This window comes from Pristis pectinata, chromosome 21 (genome assembly GCF_009764475.1).
Source record: "Pristis pectinata isolate sPriPec2 chromosome 21, sPriPec2.1.pri, whole genome shotgun sequence".
Lineage (NCBI taxonomy): Eukaryota > Metazoa > Chordata > Chondrichthyes > Rhinopristiformes > Pristidae > Pristis > Pristis pectinata.
This window is the reverse complement of record NC_067425.1, coordinates 4,669,229-4,695,817: the sequence shown is the minus strand read 5'-3', so window position 1 is coordinate 4,695,817 and position 26,589 is coordinate 4,669,229. Positions and strand designations below refer to the sequence as shown.

Genomic DNA, 26,589 nt, shown 5'->3' with positions numbered 1-26,589 from the left:
ACCTTCAGTTGCTTGTACGTTTCCCACAACTAAGTCATCATTGTGCGGAATATCATATGTATTTGGTTTGTTTTAATAACACTTAAAAATATACTTTTGTGCAAGGTAAATTGAACTATTTCTTAAGCCATAACACTGGATTTACAGAAAAAAAGCTTCAAATTCAAATTTATTCCTTGGAATTATAAGCAAGCATGATATCAGTTAACAATACCATGATGCTGGAGGAAGTCAGCAGGCCGACTGAGTTCCTCCAGCATCATAGTGTTTTTCATGTAGATTCCAGCATCTGCAGTCCTTTGTTTCTCTTCTATCAGTTAACAATAGGTTTTCTACTCGCTTCTTTCCACATTCCCAATAATAACAACTTGTTCGCTCAAGGCATTAATGCATTGTCCAGTGCTAACAAATTCTGCACCATACATGTTGTCATTGTTTTACATTGAACCTGAAAAGTGAGATCCTAAAAGGTATCATTGTCAAGTCCCATGAACACTTCCTAGATAGGTCAATGGGCAGCAATCAGGAAGAGCTCCCCTAAACTCCCCAACATATTCCAGAGACACCAAAATCAAATATAAAATTTCAGCTGACATCACATCATCTCGCATACTGGGATTAAGTGTATCTGGTTTAATATTAGATAAAGGTATTTACCCATTAGACTTTGGGGGAGGATTAAAATAATTCCAATAGAAAAATAACACTTTATTGACTCCAGTAATAATGTAGTTAAATGTTAAATAATAAAAAAATATAGCTTATTGAATAACAAAAATTATCAGATTGCATCTTGACTGTAACCAATGAGATGCCATAGAGGCTAATTTATTGCTGTGAGTGAAGATGGTTTTGTTTTATGTAATTACTGGTTTCAGAATTTTGGATTACATTGTTCATCAAGAGAGCTGAGAAAATAAACCTATGAGATCTACATTAGTTTCCTGCTTGGCTCTACCTTGTAGAACATTGATTTGTCCTGGGGTCTGAACACTCTTTCCATGTCTCCCAACCCCATATCTTTTTATATATATTTAAAAAAATCTGCTCAGGCCACACACTGTTATGTTGGGAAGCTGAGGCAAACCTCTGTCCTTCTTGCTACTGCTGTGCCAGGATACTGGTGTGAATCACTGATCTCCCGACTTTTGGTCCGGTAGCAGTGAGTTGCACGAGGTTTCATGTGGCGAGGCTGTCTGTGAAGTTTGATGTCTGACAGGCTGTGGTGAGTGGTGCGGCTGCTCAATGCTGAGTTGTGGGGCTTAGGGTCTGTGTATTGACCAGCACAATGAGTGTGGGCCATTGATGAAGATTCACAGAGCTGCACCTACTTCATATGTTTGCAGACTGCCTGGATCCAGTGATGGCTATCTTCACCTCCTGTTGGAGGTGATGGAAACTACTGTCTCCCTAGCCTTGAGACTTCCATATGATGCCAAGCTCAACAGTGATCACTGGTCATTGAGCTTATTCCAACAGAAGAATCTCTGGGTTGGGGAGAGCTGCATGGCCAGATAAAGAGAGCAGCAGACACAGAGTTTTCATCATATCCAACAGGACGTGATGAGAAACTATAGAATCAGTGGAGCAACCATTGCGTCCCAGCAATTACCCACATTCACACCTCAGCAATGAGCAGTCATTCCACTTTTCTTAGCTCTCATAGGCAGCCTCTCCAGAGAGAGCCATGGACAATTCATTGGTGTGGGAGGGCTAGCATGGAGGACAGGGATCTGTACCAGGTTTCTGACAAAGCTGTGGGTAGGGTAGGGATTCGTGCCAGTTTTCCGACACTCACGTTTCTGGCATGGTATGGGGAGGGCAGGGGCTTGTGCCAAGTTCCTGCAACAGCATTGTTCTCAGTAATACCTCTCTATGGAATGCTATAATGACTTCTTTAGCATTGATTCCATTAACAGTGTCATCCTTGGTGCTAAGTTCTGGCAGCAATTTGGCATATTTACCATGGTTAGGAAGTTAGGAGGAGAAGTAGGCCCCTCAAGCCTGCCAGGCCATTCAGTATGATCATGGCTGATTGGCTCCAGGCCTCATCTCCATTTCTGTGTCAATTCTTCATAGCCCACAAATTACCTAATTTTTTTTCAAAAAGTGTATTTAATTCCTCTTTACGTCTTCCCAGTGATCTAGCCTCTACAACCCTCTGAGGTGGAAAATTCCAGAGATTCACCAACCTCTGCAAGAAGTTCCTACTTAACTCATTTTAATCTATCACTCCTAATCTTGTAACTGTGTTCCCTCATTGCAAACATCATGGCACGTCAGGCTTCTTAGGGGTCTTATATTTTTAAGTAAGATCACCCCTCATTCTTTTAACCTCCAAAGAATATAGATCCAATTTCTTCAGGCACTTTTGATAGGGTAACATTCTCTTCACATAAGTATTGTCACTGAGAATCATTTTTCGTTTAAATTGAGTTCTGAATCTTTGTCACCCTCATTCAGTTTGTTTTCACTGGGTTAAACTAAAGCCAAAGCTTTCTATTCTCTTCCAAGAGATCATGCCAATGTAATTTTACTCTGTTCCTCCCAGATTTAGTTAACTGATCATGATAATTTCTGATTCTATCCTCTTTTGAATATCCTCCATCACTTTAATTCTAGTTTAGTGTAAGTAAGTGTTTATTTATTAAATAACTATTCACAGAGCGAAGCAGTGGCCTCATCATTTACTGAATTCTGTATTGTTATACAAGTGCTGGCTTTGATGAGAGGACAATCCTTGACAATATGTAATATTATTTGTGTTTTGCCACATCTACAAAAAGACCCCAGTGATAAAGATTGGTTTTACGTAGTCTTTGGCCTATTGTAAATCTGTGCAGTGTGGTTTACTCCAGATACAGTAATTCAATCCCTCCATCCCTGTCGGGTGTTTGCTGCTCCATTGAAAGTATAGCAGTGAAAGAGAGTGAACGGGTGGATTGAACAATTAGTCATAGAAGTAGGTCAGGTGCACCATAGATGTTGTACCTAAATGCTGAAGGATGGAAATTGACACAATTTGTAGGAACATGACAAAATTATGCTTGGCAACAGAATAGCAAATGGCTGACACAATAGGATAGTTAATGCATTAGAGAAACAGTACAAATATGTTGTATTCGTAGAACAACAGATTTCACTTGGAGTTGATTGAGGAAACATTGACCAGGCAAAGAAAGCTGCTGGATGTGTTGGAGATAGCAAGATATTAATTAAAACCAACTTCTCTAATTCTACTGACATACTATTGGTTAGGTATAATGTAGTATCAGTATGGGCCTTGATTAAATTACTAATTTTTTTAGACAATGAACGTGTGGCATTTTGCATGAAAATTAGAATAAATCTTTTGAGCAAAAGGTCATCGACCCAAAACGTTAATTCTTTCTCATTCCACCGGTGCTGCCTGATATGCTGAGTATTTCCAGCTTTTCTGATTTCTATCATGTTGAGCTTTGGCCTCATTACTATTGCTCCGTTAGACTGTCAATATGTACTAATGTTTCATAAAGCGGCAAAATGCTTCTTTAACCCTTGGTAACTTAGTAATATAGCCATGCTTGCCATTGTGCCCTATTTTTGATGCCTGGTGTTTTTTTTTGTAGGCAGGGGAGGGAGTTGGGAAAGTGGTTGCAGGTTTTACATTTATATTGAACTACCAACTTAATCCATTGACTGCATTATTTGGGATTGTTGGAGAAAAAGATATAACTTTGGAGGCTTCTGACCTACACATTCTGGCTTTTATTTCTCTTATAGCCAGGAGGGCTGTGTTACTTAAATGGGAGGAAGTCACTCCGCCTACTCATGCTCAATGGTTATGGGATGTTATGTCATACCTAAATTTAGAGAAGATCCGTTGTTCAATTTTTGAATCTAACTTAGACTTTCAAACACTGTGGGGACCTTTTTTGAATTATTTTCAAAACCTTTGATTTGGGGGCTAAAATACAGATATTGGCTGATATTGCCATGTGTCAAGGGTTTTTCCTTGTCCTTTATTATACAGCTTCGGTCTTGGTAGTGGGTTTAGATTTTTTTTATAATAAAATTATTCCAATTTATTCACTATTAATTAATTATCATGTGTGATTATTAATATAGAGTATTGTGATTTCAAGTATGAATTAACACAATGTATTTAGTAATACTTTTACCTTTTTGATTCATGTACTCTGTATTTTCTTTGCAGAATTAATAAAAATATTGTAAAAAGGAAAGAAAGAACTACTGATACCGTGGCATTATGAATTCCTACAACTCTGTTGTACCCTATTTTCTTTCTAGGTATGGGTAGGAACAATTGGAATGGGACCAAATGGACGAAAACTCTGTGCCACTTTCCAACATACTGAGACATTTGAGTTCCAGGATGAGATTGGAGATTTGCTGCTGAAGATTTGTCAAGTTGTCACTCGGGGTGTACTCTGTTTTTTGGCTTCCTACAAGGTAACAAAATAATAATCACAAGATAAGAGATATAACTGGTATTTTGCTAATAAGCAAATAGCTTTGCAGTATTCTAATGATTCTACAATCTATGTTGTTTATGATAAATCTACTACAAAATACCACCCATTATTTTGCACCTTTACAAAATATCATAGGCTGTAAATGGTCAGCTATTTCACTATGTGATGCTGTTTTGCATGGTGAAGTCAGTTAATTATTGTTTTCACAAAATATCATTTCACTTAAATACAAGTAGCATGCTAAATAATTCTTTATAGCTATCTTTCCAAAGTCCAATGGCTGTACAGAATATTCTATACATATTTCAATTAAGGTGAAATTAAGGGTCATTGTAAAATTAAAAAAAAATGAAATGGTCCTAAAGTAAAGCAGTGAATATTTTACAGTGAATATGAATTTCTTTGAACATCAAACACTATTATTTGTCTGCTGTTATAAATGGACTCAACAGGAATAAGAGGCAGCCATGTTGGAAACATTTTAGTATACCCGAGTACAGCTGCACACTTCTGTTTTCTGGCTTGCTTTAGGTATAGGCCAAGGTGCTGACATGTATATAAATCAATAAAATCATTTTTAAACGCTTGTGGGTTACTCTAGTCACAAATGTTCAGTGCAGTAATTTTGGTGCCGAATGCTAAGCCATCATAGGGGGAAGAAACAGCATATTGGATGGTAATATTTTCTAAAAATTGGCAAGAATTGTTTTCAATATTCACTCTTGGAGAACAAACAGTGATTTATTGAAATATATTCTCTAGTTCCATTGTTACGGACTCAGTGAAAGTCCCTTTAAGATAGAGAGTGTGTGTGTATGTGTGTGTGGGGCGTGCTTACGTCAATAGAAGATAAAGGATGTAATGACGTTGTTGAAGAAGTCAGAAGAAGGAGAGAGAGAGAGAAGGGAGAGAGACACCAGCCTGCTTGTTTTCTCTATCGATGGATGAGAAACAATAACTGTGTTTGCCATAGAAAGTTGGAAGTTGGAAGTAATCCGGTGGAGTTCACTTTGTTGCTGACCTGTAGAAGGAAACAGGTATTTGTGTGTGGACGACCACGGTTCGGATGCTTGCGGGGTGAGGAAGTCACTACCGAGTAAACACTGAAGTGTCGTTTGGGTTCCATCGTGGAACATTTGGATTTCGTATGTACTCTCTCTATGTTTTTCTACATCTACATCTTATCTTCAGACAACGGTGGTTGTTGAAGAAGCCCTTGCTCATGTTTCACCTTATGGCTTGCGGAACTGAACTTTAAGAACCATTCCGGAACTGGGAGTTTTGGACTTTGTCACACACACGAAGAGTTTAGTTTTGGGGTTAACGTTCGAGGTTTAACATTCTTGAATTCTAACATACTAACATTTTTTTTTACTTTTATTTTACGTATTATCATAAGTAATGATTAATAAAATAGTTTTTAACACTGAATCATGCTCAGTGTGTTTCTTTTGTTGCTGGTTTGTGACACCATCTTCTCATTAAACCAAACATATTGGTTTATTATTGTCACTTATACCAAGGTACAATGAAGAACTTGTCTTGCATACTGTTCGTACAGATCAATTCATTTACACAGTGTATTGAGGTAGTACAGGGTAAAAACAATAACAGAATACCGAGGAAAGTATCACAGCCACAGAGGAAGTGCAGTGCAGGTAGACAATAAGGTGCAAGGTCATAACAAGGTAGATTGTGAGGTCAAAAGTCTATCTCATCATATAAGGGAACCGTTCAATAGTCTTATAACAGTGGGATAGAACCTGTCCTTGAGCCTGCTAGTATGTGCACTCAGGCTCCTGTATCTTCTGCCTGATGGGAGAGGGGAGAAGAGAGAATGACCTGGGTGCGTGGGGTCTTGCTGGCTGCTTCACCAAGGCAGCGAGAGATATAGACAGAGTCCATGAAGGGGAGGCTGGTTCCTGTGATGTGCTGGGCTGTGTCCACAACTCTGCAGTTTCTTGCAGTCCCGGCAGAGCAGTTGCCGTACCAAGCTGTGATGCATCCAGATAGGGTTCTTTCTGTGGTGCATCGATAAAAGTTGGTGAATGTCAAAAGGGACATACCAAATTTCTTCAGCCTCCTGAGGAAGTAGAGGCGCTGGTGAGCTTCCTTGGCCATGGCGTCTACATGGTTGGACCAGGACAGGCTGTTGGTGGTGTTCAGTCCTAGGAACATGAAGATCTCTACTCTGACCTCAGCACCGTTAATGTGGACAGGTGCATGTATACCACCCCCTTTTCTGAAGTCAATGACCAGCTCTTTTGTTTTGCTGATATTGAGGGAAAGTTTGTTGTCATGACACCATGTCACTAAGCTTTCTATCTCCTTCCTATACTCCGACTCATCGTTATTTGGGATCCAGCCCACTCCGTTGGTATCATCTGCAAACTTGTAGATGGAATTAGAGCAGGATCTGGCCACGCAGTCACGACTATATAGGGAGTAGAGTAGAGGGCTGAGGACGCAACCTTGTGGGGCATCAGTATTGAGAATAATCGTGCTGGAGGTGTTGCTGCCTGTCCTCACTGATTGCAGTCTGTTGGTCAGAAGGTCAAGGATCCATTTGCAGAGGGATATGTTGAGTCCCAGGTCTCGGAGTTTGGTGATGAGTTTGCTTGGAATTGTAGTATTGAAGGCAGAGCTGTAGTCAATAAACAATAGTCTAACGTATGTGTCTTTACTGTCCAGATGCTCCAGAGATGAGTGTAGGGCCAGGGAGATGGCGTCCATGTTACGGCAGTAGGCGAATTGCAGTGGGTCAAGGTTTTCCGGGAGGCTGGAGTTAATGCATGCCATGACCAGCCTCTCGAAGCACTTCGTGATGGTGGATGTCAGAGCCACCGGTCGGTAGCCATTAAAGCATGTTACTTTGTTTTTCTTAGGTATAAGGTAAGGTATAACGTACAAGGTAAATAACACATTCAATTTTACTCTAGATAGGAAAAGTTTGAATAACCAAACTAGCTGAGACTGATGGTGTCTAATTTACGATACGTTTTTAAGAATGATCTGTTTGAATTTAGTCTGGGTGGATGTAATGTAAACATAGTCCTACAGTTCAAAACAGGCTTTTTGGCCCTCCATGTCTGTGCTGATTATCAAGTGCCCATCTTTTCTAATCCCATTTGCCAGCATTTGGTCTGCAGCTTACCATGCCCTGGAATTTCAAGTGCAAGTATAGTCTCACTGGCGCTGCAAAAGCCATTTTTATTGAGTTAAAACAGAAAACAGAATGCTGGAAGAACTTGGCAGGTCAAACAGTATTGGTGCAGGCAAAAGGCATAAATCGACATTTCGAGTCAATATGCTACAGCAGGACTGAAGTGTCAACTTGCATATTTTACCTCCACAGATGCTGCTTGACCGGCTGAGTTCTTCCAGCGTTCTGTCTTTTGTTCTAGTTTCAGATCTGCATCTCTTTTGTCTTCATTATAATTGAGTCTATGGGCGTCTTTATATTCATTTCTTCTGGCTATTAAAAAAGTTGCCCATAATTTGCACTAGTGGGCACTAAATTATCTCGAGTCAGAGAAATCAGAAGAAAACCCAATGCAATAGGTGGCACTCTTAATGCAGTTTTAGTCTTATGGCTGATTTCTATTAAGGCTGACTTGGAAGTGATCCAGAAAAGAGGAAAAAGTAGATAAGTGTTCCAATTTCAAGCATGCATGTAAAATGGTTCAAAATGAATAATAAATATAAAGAAGAGGTCTTTTTGTAAAAAAAATTATGAGCCATTGCAAAATAAAATATACAAAAAATGGCTCTAAAGTAAAAGTTATAAAGTTTTTTCTGTGATTATGAATTCCTGTGAACATCAAACCCTATTATTCTGGTAATCAAAGTAGGTTAGGTTGCAGGATGCTTTTTAGTAGATCTTTAAACTTGAACTGCATTTGAATTCTTTACAATTTACTTTTAGTAGTGGACTTTTTTATTGAACTAAATATATTTAGGATTGATGTTCTCTATATATTTATGGAGTGGAGCTAAAATTAACAAGTCTAGTCAACAGCATTTTATAACTGTAACCTTGGGGACTGAGGGTGGTCCTCTAACATGGGTGGTCATGTTTTCATGATTAATTTACTATCAGGACCAGCAATGATTTTTACTTTAAATGGGTGGTCTCTCTCTCTCTCTCTCTGTTTGTGTATTGCAAGGCTAGTTGTACACTATATACATAATATATGTTAGAATGTGATGCATTGAATGTTGTGACTAGATAATTCTGACAATGACATACTACATTCTGATGTTATTGGCAAAACTGTCAAGTGCACCTTAAACTACTTTGCCATCATGCATAAATGCAAAGCAGAACTAAGAACTAAAAGGGATAAATCGAGTTAGGATCCTGCACAGCTATAATCTCAGAACAAGCTCAAAGGGCTGAAAGGGGAACTGCTGTACCTTGCTTCTTCACTTATGCTTTTAAGTCAAAGGCATGATCCATTTATTTGCTGTTGGACAATAGAGGGCTTAATTACGTAAAATATTTTCTTGCAGGGCAAAACATAATTATTGTTAAATATTTTGCCATTAGGTTTCCATAAAAGATATCTTTAAGATCATATCATAAAAGATATGATCTTTAATCTTTTTTGTTTTCTTCAACCAGTTTTATCCCCTTTTCAAAATAATTTGACTTTGAGATGGAAAACAATATCCTAAAGGGAAAATGATCCACCTGTTGCTATTTAGAGAAGTTAAAAGATAGTATCAGATCAGGGAAAAGTGGCACTGGGGTAATAGCTCAACCATAATCATGGAATGGCAAAACATTTGAGGTATGAATTGCCTACTCCTGCTATTTCTTACTTTGTTATCTCTCCCATTTCTGAGAGTACATTTGGTTTTGAACTTTCAGCCCTCCTTCAGATTTTTATCTCTGTGTCCATCAAAATTTCGAGACTTACATGGTAATTATTATGTAATGTCTGATGATGAACAACATTATAATCCTGTCCTTAATGACACCCTCAACGTCACACTGTCAGGAATAATTTCTGGATCATAATTAGAGGTGGAAAGACTGGCAATTTACTCCTTCCCAATCCAGGGATATCAAAACCAATTGTAGTTCAACTGGTACCATTTGGGCTAAAAATGGGTAACAGCATAGCTTTGGGATCTAGAATCTTCCTAGTCTGTGTGGTTCAACAACTTGCATACTTAAGCAACGTAGTCATCAGGAAATCATTGGCTGTAATGAAAACAGCTCTGTAGGTAGAATTTGAAGAGATGAATGACCAGCCAATACTTGCTACTCTTTTCCTGTCCTCTGAAGGCAGATTTCTTCATTGGGGTAGCTCCATGGGCAATGGACCAATTTGTATTTCACTTAAGCAGCCAATGATGAAGCACGATTTTGGGGAGGGGCATCCTAACCAACTTGCACCCTGTCCTTATGACATCCACAGGGGTGCACTGAGCTAGGGTGGCACGAACAATTAGGAACGAAAAGCTCGTGTAATTTTTTTCTCATATTTAATTAAGTCATGTCCATTTGTGGCCATCTATCTCTCCAGAGGAGATAACAATAAAATTGTAGAGTACAAGTCTCAGTTGTGTCACCAGAGAACTCCAGAATTGAGATTTCTTTTTGATGTTTGGTTAGATGAAAGCTGTTATAACAACACGAAAAGAAAAATAAATTTTAAGTTTTGCAACACTGTGGTATACCATTGCTTACTCTATGGAATATTAAGCAGCAGAATCACAGCTATGGCTCCAAATAATGCAATCTCAGGTATTGGATGAGGTCTGAATAGAAATAAATTGTTCATTAGTTGGTGATAGAGCAGTATTGCTTGGAAGCTTTCTCAGGAAGTAGGACATAGAAACCTAGGGAAGGTGAGAACATTTCTTTTAAAACTGGAGCAATAAAATGTTTAAAAACTTGGCATTTGAGGATTTTAGTAATAGAACAGAAAGTACTTGGAATATATTAACTCTGGCTGAAGATCAAGATATTAATTTGTTACATCAAATGAACATATTTAAAAGTATAGTTTCATATTTGAAAAAGTTGGAACTCACAAGTGTATTTAGAGCAGGTACCTAATATGGGTGGCATGATGATATTTTCTGTAGAAATTAATGGAGGGATATTTTGGATTAAAATGAAATTTGCCAGGCCTACATTGAACTATTCAATTAAAGCCAATTGACATTGCTACATTTAACAAAGTCAATTGTTCTGTGGTGGCTAGAATGTGTTAAGACTTTGCCTGGTTTGTGCACAGAAACAGATGCCCTATAAACTGTTTAAGATCTAATAAGAATTAGCTTGAGACTTCAGCATCCTAAATAGTGCAAGCATGTGGTGTAGTTTCTGTTAAGATCCATGAGATGGCTGCAAAGGCCAAGAGTTGTAGGTTAGTTGTAAGTTAATACTTCCATCAATTGACTTTTTGTCTTTTTTTTGCCACATATATTTTCAGGAATAAATCAGATTATAGATGATACCATTCTAAACTTGTATGGGTGATTTGTAGAGGAACTGGAAGCAGTGAAATCATTATTTTTGGCAATAACTGACCCTTAATTCCTCTCGCAATTGATTTGTTTAGATGTTGTGTAACCTTTAGAAACATGACACTTGAGTTTTTTTTCCACTACTGTTTGATTGACCAACAAAGGATTTGGAAAAAATGTTTAGTGGGTATAAAATCCTTAGACTAGTCCTTAAGATTCATAAATATCCAAAATGATTTAAAAAATAATTAAATTTTTTTAAAAAAATCACAAAATATTTTTAATAATTGATAACATTCTGCTGAATATTTCTTGAGGCAGCCTGAGTATGTCCCCATTCCATAGTCCTGTGGTTGGGCTTACCTTTTGCAGCTGCGTGTCTCCCTGTGACCTGGACATATTACTACAGCAGCCATTCTTCAAGGCAGAGAGGTATGCGAGTGTTGTTAGGCCTCAATATTTCCCTGGAAACCTAGACCACTGAGTTGTGTATTACAATATTGCTTCACAATTTTTAGTGATTATCATTTACTGAATCACTGCAGTTTTTTTTGAAAGAACTAAAAGACAGCAATGAATCATTGTCTTTTTTTTGCACATTGTTACAAAGATTGTTTCAGTGCCAGTCGATGGCAATTTCTTTTGCCCCACTTGTAATTTCACGTTTGGTATAATGGAATAAAAAATTATTTTATTCCATAATGTCAAATTATTACAGGTCTGTCTTAAAGTTGAATGTCTATCAGTGAGTGGATACAGTTGAGGTGGTCGAGAAAATGTGTTGGTTTTTATCTCTCTGCACACTAATTTGCCTTTGGAACTTTAAAGTCTTCGTAATATTTATATTAAACAGTCCTATCGGCAGCCCACAAAAACTTATCACCTCTGCTGATTATAATTTAATTGGAATACAATGTGCTGTTGACATATCAGACTTTCACCAGACTTGCAACATTTTCTAGTTTCTATGTTCCCTGCTTTGCAGACATTTCATTATTTTTTCCATTTAGCTTAAAATGTTCAGATCATATGAAGAAAATATGGTCTTTATTAGTTGAAGACTCTGGCTTTTTATTCAGGCCTAAGAGGTCAGCTACATGTTGGTTTTGAGTTGGATTAACTTTGGGGGGGAAAAAATTGATAGGCCCTTGGGCTGGAATGGTAGTTTCTGCTTCCTTATGAATAAATGGGATCACACATAAGGGTTGAGACTAAGGTTGGGCATATAGATGCATAGACATTAGGGTCAGAGGCCCTCGGAGTCAAATGGGAGAGTGCTATATTTCATGCTGGCATAGGACTCTTGGCAAGAATTGAATCGGGTCATTTAGCAGAAAATAAAAGTCCTTAGGCTTGGGTTTGGATTGGGTTGGGTTTTAATTTTGTACCCGAGCTGACTGATAATGTCTGTTGTACAGAAACAATGCAGATTAGACATAAATCTGGTGGGACTAAAATTAATTTGTGTTGGTTGGATTATGGATTGCAATATAGATTTACTTCTATATTGTAATGTTACTTATTGCCACATTAAATGTATTTTCAACAAGAGTAAGATGATTCATTGCAGTAGTGGTGGACATAAAAGTGTTGCTTGTGTAATGAGAGTTGATGCTTGTGGAAGATGAAAAGCTGTTAATATAATAAAGAGACGGTAGAAGATACTACAATCTGACCTGATCTCCTTAGCACCAGTTGATCTCATTTTCAACACTCCGCTGCTGCCTTTTACATTCATATTGTAGGTTATTGCATTTGACAACTTGAGTAATGAATAACTGAGGATGGATATTTGAGTATATAATGATACTTGTAAAAATTGAAGTTTTACTTTGAACCCTTATAAAATGTACCTGCACATATGAAAAGTATGTTTATTACATAATTTCTGACCAGTTAAAAATTGGCACAGGAGATTTCCAAGATCATTGGCAGATATTTACTCAACTGCTAGATGCAAAAGTCTATTTGTGGAAGAAGGGATCCTTTAAACAGTTTCTAAAATACAACATATATCATGTTTTAAAAATATAACTTTTGTATACAGAATGATATACAAAGAAGTTTGAAATGTTTGACAATTCTTGGAAACTGAATACTTGTTTATCAGAATCTGTCTCTCCTTTACTGCTCCCAGCACCCACCCTCATCCCTCAGCACCCATATCAGTTGAGTATCACTGAAAACTGAAGACCACTGTTGTGTAGACAGCATTGCAGCTACTGTGTGTTATCAATCGACCCATCTTCTATATGGTCATTTGATCTGTTGCCCTACATTTCTTTCTTGAGAAAATATAGGTTATGTATATTATGCCAACTTACAGATGCATGTGATTAACAGCAGTGAATTGGTTTGTTTCCAGATTTGCACTTCTTTATTTTCTTTCTTTTGTACTCACTGGTCTAAACACAGCTGAGAATTATATACATCTCTAATGAGCCACAATAATTTGTTGTGCTTGTCATGATTCTTTGCATTTCATTCAATATTTCAGTTTAAATTGAAGTGTATGACTAATTTTCAGCACTGCTATATACTTAGTAAGTACATGTGATATCAAGAACGGGTATAAAGCATTCTGGTGTTAAAGGAAAAATGAACAGTAATTTACTGTGAGGGATGGTGGATACCTCAAAAGACCCCGTTGAGGTTACCATATTTATGCAGTTGGTGTGGCTGACTGCTTGGCTAACACAAAAGACAATGTCATGAGTATGCTATGTCTGTTTGTACAAAATCAAGTGATAGAAACTGACGTGCACTTAGTAACGTTTATTCTATTGTCTCCGCAATGTGGTATGACACAGGTCATGGGCCACTTCATTGTGTAAGTAATGTTTTATATTTACAAAAGGATAGTTTAAAATTGCTTTAAGCATTTTGAATATGATAGTGTGTGTTTGGGTTCTATTGATTACTAATTAACATGGCATTTGTAGTACTGAATTGAAGGTATGACACTGTAAATTATATACCTACAAATTCATGTTATATGGACAAAAGAATAGGCTTTTACAAATTAACAGCATTCAACTTTTTAAATTTTGCAACATATGTTTCAGTAAACATCACATTGTCCATAATTGAGTTGCCTTGCAGTGATAACGTGTTTGAATTGATGTCTTTCTCCACAAGCTCTTATTCTTTGCCATGATTTTTGCATTAGTTTTAAGTAAAAGTTAAGTGTGTCCTGGGAAAAGAACAATTGCTTATTGAGTTGCCTTGGATTCTTTTATTTGTCTTTGTAGTCAATGATGCAAGTCTGGATTTTATTTCCCAGAGTGAGTGATAATGGGCTACCTCCTCAAATTGCTGCAGTCCTTGTGATAATTATGTGAAGTAAAGATGATTCTGAACTTGCATTATCAAACGATTGCTAATATGTACATCGTTGTGGGACCAAACATGAATTCCCATAGCATTGCTGCTCTTTGTTATTTTGGTATAGAGATTGCAGGAGAGGAATGTGGTTTCCAAGTAACCTTAGTAGAGCTACTGTACTGCAACTTGATGATCTGACATCCTACAACTATAATATGCCAGCTTTAGCAAGGACGGATACTTTGCTGTCCTGCATAGTGTTGATCCATTATGGCATTCTTGGCTGAAACAATATTTTTACTCATAAACATGGGAAAATCAAAAAAAATCTTTACACAACACAAAAAGTGCTGGAGGAACTCAGCAGGTCAGGCAGCATCTATGGAGGGAAATAAACAGTCGATGTTTCGGGTTGAGACCCTTCATCGACTGATGAAGGGTCTCAACTGTTTATTTCTCTCCATAGATGCTGCCTGACCTGCTGAGTTCCTCCAGCACTTTTTGGGTGTTTTGCTCCAGACTCCAGCATCTGCAGAATCTCTTGTGTCTCTGATTTAAAATCTTCAAAACTTACCAGCTTGCTGAATGCAAACCGACAGCTTGCTGATTGCGTCCATGTTGTTTACATTCACTTGATCTTTGACAAAACGTTATGTTATTGGTATTCGACCAACAGGAGTGCAGTATGTAGTGACCCCTCTTATAGCTGATTCAGTTACCACTCTCACTTGGGGAATGCATCCTCGGTGCTAGGTCTGGTACCAGTACATTCATTAATGAAGTAAGGAACACTGACTAGGTGGATAGCTCTATTCTGGATAGTGTAGCAGCTGACCCCATCCAGGAAAATAGTGAATATACCATTACACTCCTGATTTGAGTCAGGTAAATGGAGGTACTCAGCTCAATTATGAAGTAAGAAGCTTGTTGCAATGTGCTGATTCTCAGAAAACTCAGGTTTTGTACCCTGGTCTTAATCAGTTTTAGGTTATTGATGATTCAGTGTGTTGGTAGAGATCTTAGTGCATGTGTGTGCCACACCCACTATGGAAATTTGGCTGAGCTTTTTCTCATTTGAGATCATTAGCAAAATATTAAAAATATATTTAGCTGTGGCTCAAAATTTGTTTGTAACATCTTTCTTAGAAGATACAACCTTGTATCATTAATCCTGGCATCTGATTGACACCAAGTTACAAGGGTCCTGGGATGCTTTTTTCCAGGGTCGAAATGTCTAATACTAAAGGGCATGCATTTAAGATAAGAGGGGGCAGGTTCAAAGGAGATGTGTGGGGCAAGTTTTTTTTACACAGAGTGGTGGATGCCTGGAATGCATTGCCAGGAGTGATGGTGGAGGCAAATACGATAAAGGCCGTTGGAGGCTCTTAGCTAGGCATATGAATGTGCAGAGGATGGAGGGATATGGACATGGTGTAGGCAGAAGGGATTAGTTTAATTAGTTTGGTACAACACCGTGGGATAAAGGGCCTGTTCCTATGCTGTACTGTTCTATGTTCTCCTTTATTTCAGGAGGATGTGAGAGCTTTGAACTCATAGCATGTCTGCACTATGAAGGTTACCTCTTTAAATAGCTAGAAGCATATCAAATAATTGAACTTGAATATTATTGTTTTGGGTTTTTATGCAAATAAATAAAATTTATCTGTTTGCGATATTAAAATTAAGGAAGTGCTAATTTGTTTTTGTTTGTAAATTTCCTTCAGAATACTGACATTTTACAAAAAATCTAATTTTCAAAAATTCTGCTTCCCATTTTCCCCTATTTTGTTTTTAAACTAGATTTTGCAGATGTGTCGTATTTGACTCCTAAATATTTTGGTGCTGGTTTGCAAATTATTGCTTGGATGTGAGAGACTGTTCTGGTGATTCGGGCACCAATTTTCCTTCTAGACACTAGTTTCCACTTCCTGTCTTCCAGCCACAATTGTTAATTCAAGTAGAAGCTCAAAGGCATGATGTCTCTGCAGATCTGTGATAAAATAGGCACTTGGAAGGACTGAAGGTGAACACTTCGCATGATTGAAAAGTGAAATAAATAGCTCATTTTTACATTTGGCAGGTTAGACAGACTGAGAAATAAAACTGAAGATTTTATTTGGCAATAATAATAGATATAAAAAGTTGCATTGAGCTGCTATTTGCTACATTCTGCCTATATCAAAACTGGACAATAATGTGGAAGTTTATTTATCAAGATTTATATCATTCTTTCTTCAGTTATATAATTGTTCCAGTTGGATACCAAGTGGGAATTCACAATAGTCTGAATAGTTTGAAGGAGATAGCTTTGTCTTATAATCTATTGGTGATTATATTTAGTGTCATAATTTGGTCTTCATTTTGAAGTTCAGTAATAATGGTATGAAAGCTAAAGGTGCCTTTTATAAAGGAAAAGGAGAGCTTATTTTATTTCCAAAAGATGTTTGCAATTGCAAATTCACAAATTTGTTTGTTTTACCAACACTCATATAAGTCCTTGTTTGTAATCTAGGTTACTGCGTAAGTGTATTTCTGTCAAATTTTGGGTTGCCTTGTTCATTTTTTTCCACAAAATATTTAAGATTTTCCCATCTCACATTTCAAATGATATTGTACTTATAGGCTACCAGTTGACAAAAACATTATCCTGCGATGTTTATTGTGCACTTTATATGAATTATTTATTTGTGTTTAAGATCTCTGTCAGCATTAGAGTTGAGTGGGTTTGGTAACATTCTCAAGTAACTTATACGAATCAATGAAGAGGCTGAAGCAGTTACAGTGAAAAATGGGGTGGCCTATAAACCACAGTCAACAATTTGTTAGTTGTATTCTCTGCAAAGGAGTATTTACATTATTTTTACGTTTATGTTTCTTTCTTTTTGGGCCTTGAAAAGTAATGCATTTGTGACAAAACAAAGTTATCCCTCTCGTAGGCTGCTGCATGTATTTTTAAGTTTCACGCGACCATTTCTCAATTGAAATATCTTGCTAAAATATCTCCTCCTAAGAGATTAGTGAGTAGCATAGCTTGAACACCTTCTGACACCAGAGAAATGACTCCCTCCAGTTTGGTGGCTGCCCCTACTGACTTGCACAAATGTATTTAGAGATAAAATAATTGTGGTTTAAATGTATTAATTAATGCATAGATTGAACTGCACTTTATAGATGAACTGAATTTGATTCTTTCAAAAATAATTTAATAAATGTTTTCTTGTTTATAGGAAAAACTAGGTTTTCATCAACAGTATTATCATTGTTTTTACTTTTATTCTTCTTTCCCCTCTGCTCTCCAGAAATTGCAAATAGAAAGAGTAGACAGACCACTTATTAAATAGCTGTGCAGTATATGAGGTATTCCAAAATTCTGAAATAGAAAAAGATTTGCATTCCCTATAATTTAGAGGTCATACCAACTGAATAACAAATGGTCCAAACTTTCTCTTGCAATGGAAAATATTTTCCACCACAATTGACAACCCACTGACAAAATCGCAGGAGCACATAGCTTTTAAGCACGCAATTCTCGAGGATGCATTTTTATTTGTGACTCATTTATGACTTTAAAGTGTGGAAGTAAGCCATGAGAAACAATTCCTTAAATTTCTCCATTGAGCTCAGTAAAGTATTCAACGTCTGTGCATTTCTAATCAAGCAAAAGACCCTGAGTATATGTGGTATATGCTGATTTCTCTTGGAACATAGGGTAGTACTTTGCATATGAATATTTGATCATGGCAGGTAATATGTATTGTGATTTTAACACATTCACTGGATGACTGTTTACTAAGATTCGTGTAATGAAGTGAATTGATTCAGTGATCTCAATATGTAATGCAGGCTTAACGAAGCATTCGAAGCACAATTTTTAGATGGTTAAATGAGGTCAATTATGACAAAACATTGTTTTTTTTAGTAGGTCTGATGAGCTGCTTGGTTCAGAGGATGATCTTGCAGGACTTGAACTCCAGTATAGACCCAAAGATCTATAAGTTTTGTGTCCTATTTATGTGGTACTGAGTCAGCATAAAATTATAGACCAACTCAGTCTGAATTATTAAATGTGGCTATTTTTCAGAACACACAACACATCCAATCAGAGCTTTATGTTCCTGCCACATCTAGTCATGAATGGTGGTAGGTAATTAAAGTGCTGACAGGAAGAGGAGACTCCAAGAACATCCCCATTCTAAGCAATTACAGTACCCAGCATAAGAGTGCTATAAATAAAGCTGAAGAATTTTCAGCTATGTTAAGCCAAAAATGCCTAGTTGGATGATTCATCTCGTTTCCCCTTGAGATCCCCACCATCTCAACCACTTAGGTTCACACCGTATCATGTCAAGAAATGGCTGAGCGCACTGGATAGGCCAAAGGTATGTGTACCAGGCAACACCCTGGCTGTAGTACTGAAGATGTGCTCCCGAACCAGCTGTGCCTTCAGTCAAACTGTTCCAATGCAGTTACAGCAGTGATATCTACCAAATGATGTGGAAAATTGCCCAGGTTCACGAAAAGCAGGACTAATCCAATCTGACTGATCAATCTAGTCTAACTCATCAGATGAGTAATGGAAGATGCTCTGGACCTTAACTCACTAATAACTTGCTCAACTTAACCCATTTTGGATTTTGCCAGGATCCTCACAGCCATGGTTTAAACACTCGCCAAAGAACTGAATTTCGGAGTTAAGGTGGGAATGATGTATTTGACATCAAATGTGACATCAGAGAGCTCCAGTAAAACTGAAGTCATTGGGCATCAAGTGGAAAACATCTATTGAAGTTGTGCAAAAGAGATAGTTGTAGTGGTGGAGTTTAATCGTTCCAGCCCAGGATATCCTTGGAGTCCCAGGCCCGAAAACTTCAGCTGTTTCATCAGTGATGCTCATTGCATCATAAGGTCAAAAATGGGATGTTCTCTGGTTGTACAACGTTCCATTCCATTTACAACTCCTCACCATGTTTAGCAATCCATGTCTGCATGCAGCAGGCCTAGATAACAAGCTGCTGAGTGATAAATAACATTTGTGTCATAAAGGTGCCAGGCAATGACCATCTCCAACAAGCGAATCTAACTATCTGCCCTTCAAGGGCAGTACCAATGCTGAGTTCCCCACCATCAATGTCCTGGGGTCATCATTGATGAGAAATTCATTTGGAGCAGCCACATAAGTGGCTATAAGAGCAGGCCAGAAGTTGGGTGAGTAACTCACTTCTTGACACTGCAAAGTATTACTGTGGTCTAAAAGGCACAAGTCAGGAGTATGATGGAATACTTTCAGCTTGCCTGGATGAGTGCAACTCCAGCAACACTTAAGAAACTTGATACTTTCCAAGACAAACCAGCTTGTTTGCTTGGTACTCATCCACCATCCAGAGAAAGCCAAAGGTAGCAGGAGCATGGGAACACTGCCATTGCATGTCTTCCTCCAGTTGCCCACAATCCTGATCTGGAAACATATCACTGTTCCTTCATCATTGCTGGTTTTAAATCCTGGAGCTCCTTATCCAACAGCATTGTGGAAGCACCAGAAGGATTGCAGTGATCAAGGAAGTGGCTCAACTCAATATTCTCAAGAGTCATTAGGGATGGGCAATAAATGCTGGCCTTGTCAACTATGCTCACATCCTGAAAAATGAATTAAAGGAAATGAGACATATAAACTGGGGTACAGACTTCATTCTGAGATGAATGTAAAGGATCCCTTGGCACAGTTTCCTAGAAGAGTCTGGGAGTTCTTCCCCATGTCCACTCTGTATTTAGACAAGAATCAACACCAGTAAGACATTATCTGATTATTATGTGCAAAATTGGCGGGTGTGTTTCCTACATTAAAATAGTGTTTATATTTTGGCTGTAGACTGCATTGGGACATACTAAGACGGTGAAAGATGCTTTAAAAGGTGTGAATCTTTCTTAGTTGATCCATTGCATGGTGTAAGGCAAAACGCTTGAACTCTAAGAACGCTTATAAGATTGCCTATAATACGTGCCTGCTAAGAAAGCCCAAACGACAATTATTGATTGGATTTATAGTCAAGGAATGGCTATGTTCTTTTAAGATCGTCAAGTCTTTCTTTCTAAAAGTAACTTTGAAGAAAGCAGTATTAAACATTAGAGATTGAAACTTTCATGTTCTCTGGCATAAAACTAAATATTAAACCGTGCACGTGCACGGTTTAAGTGTACTTCTAAATTGTATTAGTTCTTGAGGCTTTTTGAAAACCTAGCCGTAAAATATTGCCACTGTATTATATATCAGTGGGATAAAATGGTGTAAGGTCCCTTATTATAAACTACCTTCGTCATCTGCAGTGTTGGAAAAGGAGTGTCAGAAACTAGAAGAATCACTCAGAAATTCAAGATGCTTTTACACAAGATCAAGATAAGGACCATTAGGGTCTGTGTCGCCGCCCTGTCTGCATTAAGATAAAAACTGGCCTGGCGCCTAGCACTAGGATGATCCATTCAATATGTGTCATATCAAAGTGGAAGCCTTCAGCAGACATGGAAAAAATGCTGGCCTGCATAAATTTTAACAGGGCCTTGCTGCACTCTTAATTTTTTTTTGCTTTGGCTTTGTTCTGCAACAAAGCTTACAACCTAATAATCTGTTCATATGTATAGCCTTGATTTATGGGATAATGAGCTAAAAGAATTCTCTTTATACTGGGGTTTTAACTCATAACACTTAATATTTATTATTAATGTTGTGCCCAAAAATGCTTACAGGTTTAAGTTTCACATCTGTATGTTATTCCAGAATCCTTGTTTATAGATTAGAAGATGATTAGGGCTCTTGGGACACTGAACTTTACATTTCATGCCAGGAAGTCCATTACTATTTGCAATAGTTCTTTAACAATGTGGCAGTAAAAATGTAATCAGTTTTGTTTGCATACTTGTTTGTAGTTTTTTTTATATGTGGTTTTAGCCTGAAAGTGTTCCAGTAATCTAGTTTAGACTTTAAAGTCTGGCACCTGTGTAGTCTTGTGCTAACCAAGCTGCAAATGATGTGTAGTATTAATACTGATGTCATTTTACTTTCACTGGTGCAAAGAGGTAGGGCAGTAAATATATAATGACTACTTGAAAAGCACAAAAATATCTGAGACAGAATTTTAATAATTGATAATTAGAGGTCAATTATTGGCAGAGCTACCAAACATCTAAGGATCTTTGGTGAATCAGGAATATTGAATGTTCACAGCACCTGAATTTACAACCCTTATAATACTTTCCAATGTGATGCTGTCAACTACTTTCAGTTGAATTTAAAATCCGATAGGAACATCTATGTGCCATACCAATTTATACTTGGAATTATTTTTCGGGACCTAAATCCTGTCTTCCTCATCCTCCTTCATGCTTTGTTTTTACCAATATTCCTGTGGTCCATCCCACTGGCTCCTTCAGACCCAGCCCACTTTTCAACTTGATCTGCATCTCAATTCAATTAAGTCCAAATGCCTTAATATTCATACTCAAAGGATATTGATCTCAAGTCTTGGATACTTGTATTCACCAAGCTTCCATATCCTTTTAGGCGAGACTACCTTTTGCTTTCTAATTTTATCCTTAAAGGTAGTAATGTTGATTATTCTAAAGCTGCTATGTTACATGGAATGGGTATAATTATAGCCTGACTTGAATATAGCAGGCTTGAATATAAATGTGGCCTAGGGAAGTTATAATGGGAAAAGTTATGAATTGACTGCAGATGCAAAGATATACAACTTCTCAGGGTTTTCTCTCAGGTGAAAAGACCACAGGAATTTTGGATTTTGTTAGATCACTGTCTCATGCCAAATGAAATGGATCCTGTTTTTTTTTACCTAACATCTAGGTGATTTTATTCTAGATATTTAGTGGTGTGCTAAATATCTAGAAACTTTAAACTAAAATAGACCCAGGTTTATTGTAAGAAAATTTGGATAGAAATCAAAGCAGAATGTAGACTTAAATAAGAACGTGACTAGATGAACTGAAGTAACATTCTGTGTTTGTTAAATTCTTTAGTGCCAATGAGTTCTCCAGATTGCATGCAGATTCTACTCTACTGGATTATGATCAGAGTCAGTAAAATGCATCTTCATAGAAAAAGTGTCTTCAGCATGTGTTTTCTTGCATATGTTGGTCTACATAAATTGGAGCTAATTTGGAATGCTTCATTAACCTTGGACGATCTTTGGATGAGGCAAATCCAGAACAAGGTCTTTTTTGGTGAAGACCAGAAATTAAGTCATGGAGTCAAACAGTACGGAAACAGGCCCTTCAGTCCGACCATACCAACCAAGCGTCCACCTGAGCTAGTCCCATTTGCCAGCATTTGATATGCATTTGAAGATAATGCTGTAGATTGATTTAATACTTTGTGAAACATTTAATATTTTGATTTCTTTTTGTCTAACGTTACATTTTACACAAAAAAATTGTGCTTGATAGAAAATTGAATGAACATTTTGAAAGTGATAATCTGTCAGCATTAGGGAATGTTGACTAACCAAGCAATGGAAGCAAGGAAAATTGATAAGAAAACTATAAAATGTAGAGCGGATCCTCCAAGACTGCCTACTCCGAGACTGAATGCTTGACAAAATTTCAATGATTTGACTTTTCTCTCTGGTTAAAGTCTGTCGGCACTATAAATTGAAGGGCAGGAGAGAACCTAATGTTTTCTCTTTATATGTGACTACATTTGGACTGACAGATTGTACCAAATAACACAGGGCTACACTACTGATGGAGGATGCCTTCACAGTGCAGACCCGACAGTATTCTTATAAGGACTATCTGATGATCTTATCTACCACTAGTTTTATGACAATTTGCAAGAAATACATCTTTGTGAGGTGAAGTGAGCTCATCTGCTGATGTGAGGCCAGTTGACAGCTAAGTCCTTCAGAGCTCTGTGATCTGGGCAGAAGCATGTACTATTAAGCTACTTTTTACAATGAATTTTGAACATCATCCCCCTCCCCTCCCAAAAGAGAGAGACACATCAATTAGATGGCCCCTTAGGACCAAGATGACTTGCACTCCAATTCTGTGGGTTTCTGGATTTTGTGGAGACCCTGTTGATGGTTCCTCTCCAGTGCTTTGATGTGATGTAGGTAGTCCAGGTATGAGAAACAAATAGAAAGGTAGAAATCACTGTTGCCCAGTAGACCATGAGGTTTGTTCCAAGTTTGAGGTTTTGATCTTCAAATGCTGTTCTCAGATAACCAAAGTCTGTATGTAGTACGCTGAAGAATTTCATCATAAATGTATGCCTTTACTTAAAGTGGCCCTCGAGATGTGAGGAGAGGTCCATGTTGTTCAGGGTCACGCTGTGGATCTTTGTTGTCAGAGGGTGGTGTAGTAGGGTGGCAGGATAAGCACACCAACATCCACATCCTCTCCCAGGCCAATGTCCCCAGCACTGAAGCCCTAATTACACTCAGTTGGGCAGGTTATACCATTTGCATGCTGAACACTGGACCCCTGTATTAGAGTCATACAGCACTTAAAGAGGCCCTTTGGCTCACCATATTCATGCCAGCTGTAAGTTATTTATCTATACTAATCCCATTTTCCTGTTGTACGTCTGTAGCCCTCCATGCCATATCTTTTAGGTGCTCATTTAAATACTTAAATATTGTAAGAGTACCTGCCTCCACTGGCCACATCAGGCAGTGCTTTCTAGATTTCAACCACCTTCTGGGTGAAAACCTTCTTCCTAAAATCCTCTTATCCTAGAAATGTGTGCCCTCTGGTAATATACAGTACATCTCTAATGACCAGAGCACTGCTATTCTGAGCCCTATCATGGAAGAAATCAGCTGGACAGTGGAAATGATTCAAGGATATTCTCAAAACCTCCTTGGAATATTGCAGTAACCTCACTAATTCCTGGGAATCCCTGTCCCATTACCATTCAAAGTGGACAAAGAGCATGCAGGATGACTCTGAAAACTTCAAGTCTATAGTTGTGTTGTGAACAAGGCGCATGAGGTTAGAGCTTGGATCGATACTTGGAGTTATGATGTGGTGGCCATTACGGAGACTTGGATGGCTCCGGGGCTGGAATGGTTGATTCAAGTGCCGGGTTTCAGATGTTTCAGGAAGGACAGGGAGGGAGACAAGAGAGGTGGGGGAGTGGCACTGTTGACCAGAGAGAGTGTCACGGCTGCGGAAAAGGTGGATGTTGTGGAGGGATTGTCTACGGAGTCTCTGTGGGTGGAGGTTAGGAACAGGAAGAGGTCGATAACGGTGCTGGGTGTTTTTTATAGGCCGCCCAATAGTGACAGGGTTATTGAGGAGCAGATAGGGAAGCAGATCCTGGAAAGGTGTGAGAATAACAGAGTTGTGGTGATGGGGGATTTTAATTTCCCAAACGTCGATTGGCATTTCCAGACAGTGAGGGGTTTAGATGGGGTGGAGTTTGTTAGATGTGTTCAGGAAGGGTTCTTGACACAGTATGTAGATAGACCTACAAGAGAAGAGGCTGTGCTTGATTTGATGTTGGTTAATGAACCTGGTCAGGTGTCAGATCTCTCAGTGGGTGAACATTTTGGTGATAGTGATCATAATTCTATCTCCTTTACATTAGCACTGGAGAGGGATAGGAACAGACAGGCTAGAAAGGTGTTTACTTGGAGTAAAGGGAATTATGAGGCTCTCAGGCAGGAAATTGGAAGATTAAATTGGGAACAGATGTTCTCTGGGAAAAGTACGGAAGATATGTGGCAAATATTCAGGGGATATTTGTGTGGAGCTCTGCATAGACATGTTCCGATGAGACAGGGGAGTCATGATAGGATACAGGGACCATGGTGTACGAAGGCTATAATAAATCTAGTCAAAAGGAAAAGAAAAGCATACAAAGGGTACAGAGCACTAGGTAATGTTAGAGATCTGGAGGAGTACAAGGCTAAAAGGAAGGAACTTAAGAAAGAGATTAGGAGAGCCAGAAGGGGACATGAGAAGGCCTTGGCGGGCAGGATTAAGGAAAACCCCAAGGCGTTCTACAAGTATGTGAAGATTAAGAGGATGAAATGCGAAAGAATAGGGCCGATCAAGTGCAGCAGTGGGAAAGTGTGTATGGATCCGGAAGAAATAGCGGGGGTACTTAATGAATACTTTACATCAGTATTCACCATGGAAAAAGATCTGGGGGATTGTAGTGGGGACTTGCAGCAGCCTGAAAAGCTTGAGCATGTAGATATTAGAAAAGAGGTGGTGCTGAAACTTTTGGAAAGCATCAAGTTAGATAAGTCGCCAGGACTGGATGAGATGTACCCCAGGTTGCTGTGGGAGGCGAGGGAGGAGATTTCGGAGCCTCTGACAATGATCTTTGTGTCGTCCATGGAGACGGGAGAGGTTCCAGAAGATTGGAGGGTTGCGGATGTTGTTCCCTTATTCAAGAAGGGGAGTAGGGATAGTCCAGGAAATTATAGACCGGTGAGTCTTACCTCAGTGGTTGGTAAGCTGATGGAGAAGATCCTGAGAGGCAGGATTTATGAACATTTGGAGAGGTATAATACGATTAGGAATAGTCAGCATGGCTTTGTTAAGGGCAGTTCCTGCCTTACGAGCCTGATTGAATTTTTTGAGGATGTGACTAAGCACATCGATGAAGGGAGAGTAGTAGATGTAGTGTACATGGATTTCAGCAAGGCGTTTGATAAGGTACCCCATGCGAGGCTTATGGAGAAGGTGAGGAGACATGGGATCCAAGGGGACATTGCAGTGTGGATCCAGAAATGGCTGGCCCACAGAAGGCAAAGAGTGGTTGTTGAAGGGTCATATTCTGAGTGGAGGTCGGTGACCAGTGGTGTACCTCAGGGATCTGTACTGGGACCCTTACTCTTTGTGATTTTTATAAACAACCTGGATGAGGAAGTGGAGGAGTGGGTTAGTAAGTTTGCGGATGACACGAAAGTTGGGGGTGTTGTGGATAGTTTGGAGGGCTGTCAGAGGTTACAGAGGGACATAGATAGGATGCAGAGTTGGGCTGAGAAGTGGCAGATGCAGTTCAACCCAGATAAGTGTGAAGTGGTTCATTTTGGTAGGTCAAATATGTTGGCGGAATATAGTATTAATGGTAGGACTCTTGGCAGTGTGGAGGATCAGAGGGATCTTGGGGTCCGAGTCCATAGGACGCTCAAAGCTGCTGCGCAGGTTGACTCTGTGGTTAAGAAGGCATATGGTGTATTGTCCTTCATCAATCAGGGAATTGAATTTAGGAGCCGTGAGGTATTGTTGCAGCTATGTAGGTCCCTGGTCAGACCCCACTTGGAGTATTGTGCTCAGTTCTGGT

At 38.5% G+C, this 26,589-nt stretch overlaps 1 protein-coding gene across 1 annotated transcript in view; it reads left to right on the top strand.

The window, feature by feature from the left end:
- Positions 1–26,589, top strand: part of brip1 (BRCA1 interacting helicase 1) — a 394,954-nt gene that overhangs the window by 74,679 nt on the left and 293,686 nt on the right. Inside the window, exon 14 of the mRNA XM_052035938.1 lies at positions 4,291–4,452. Within this exon, the coding sequence (XP_051891898.1) occupies positions 4,291–4,452 (162 nt within the window). The remainder of the gene's footprint in view (positions 1–4,290; positions 4,453–26,589) is intronic.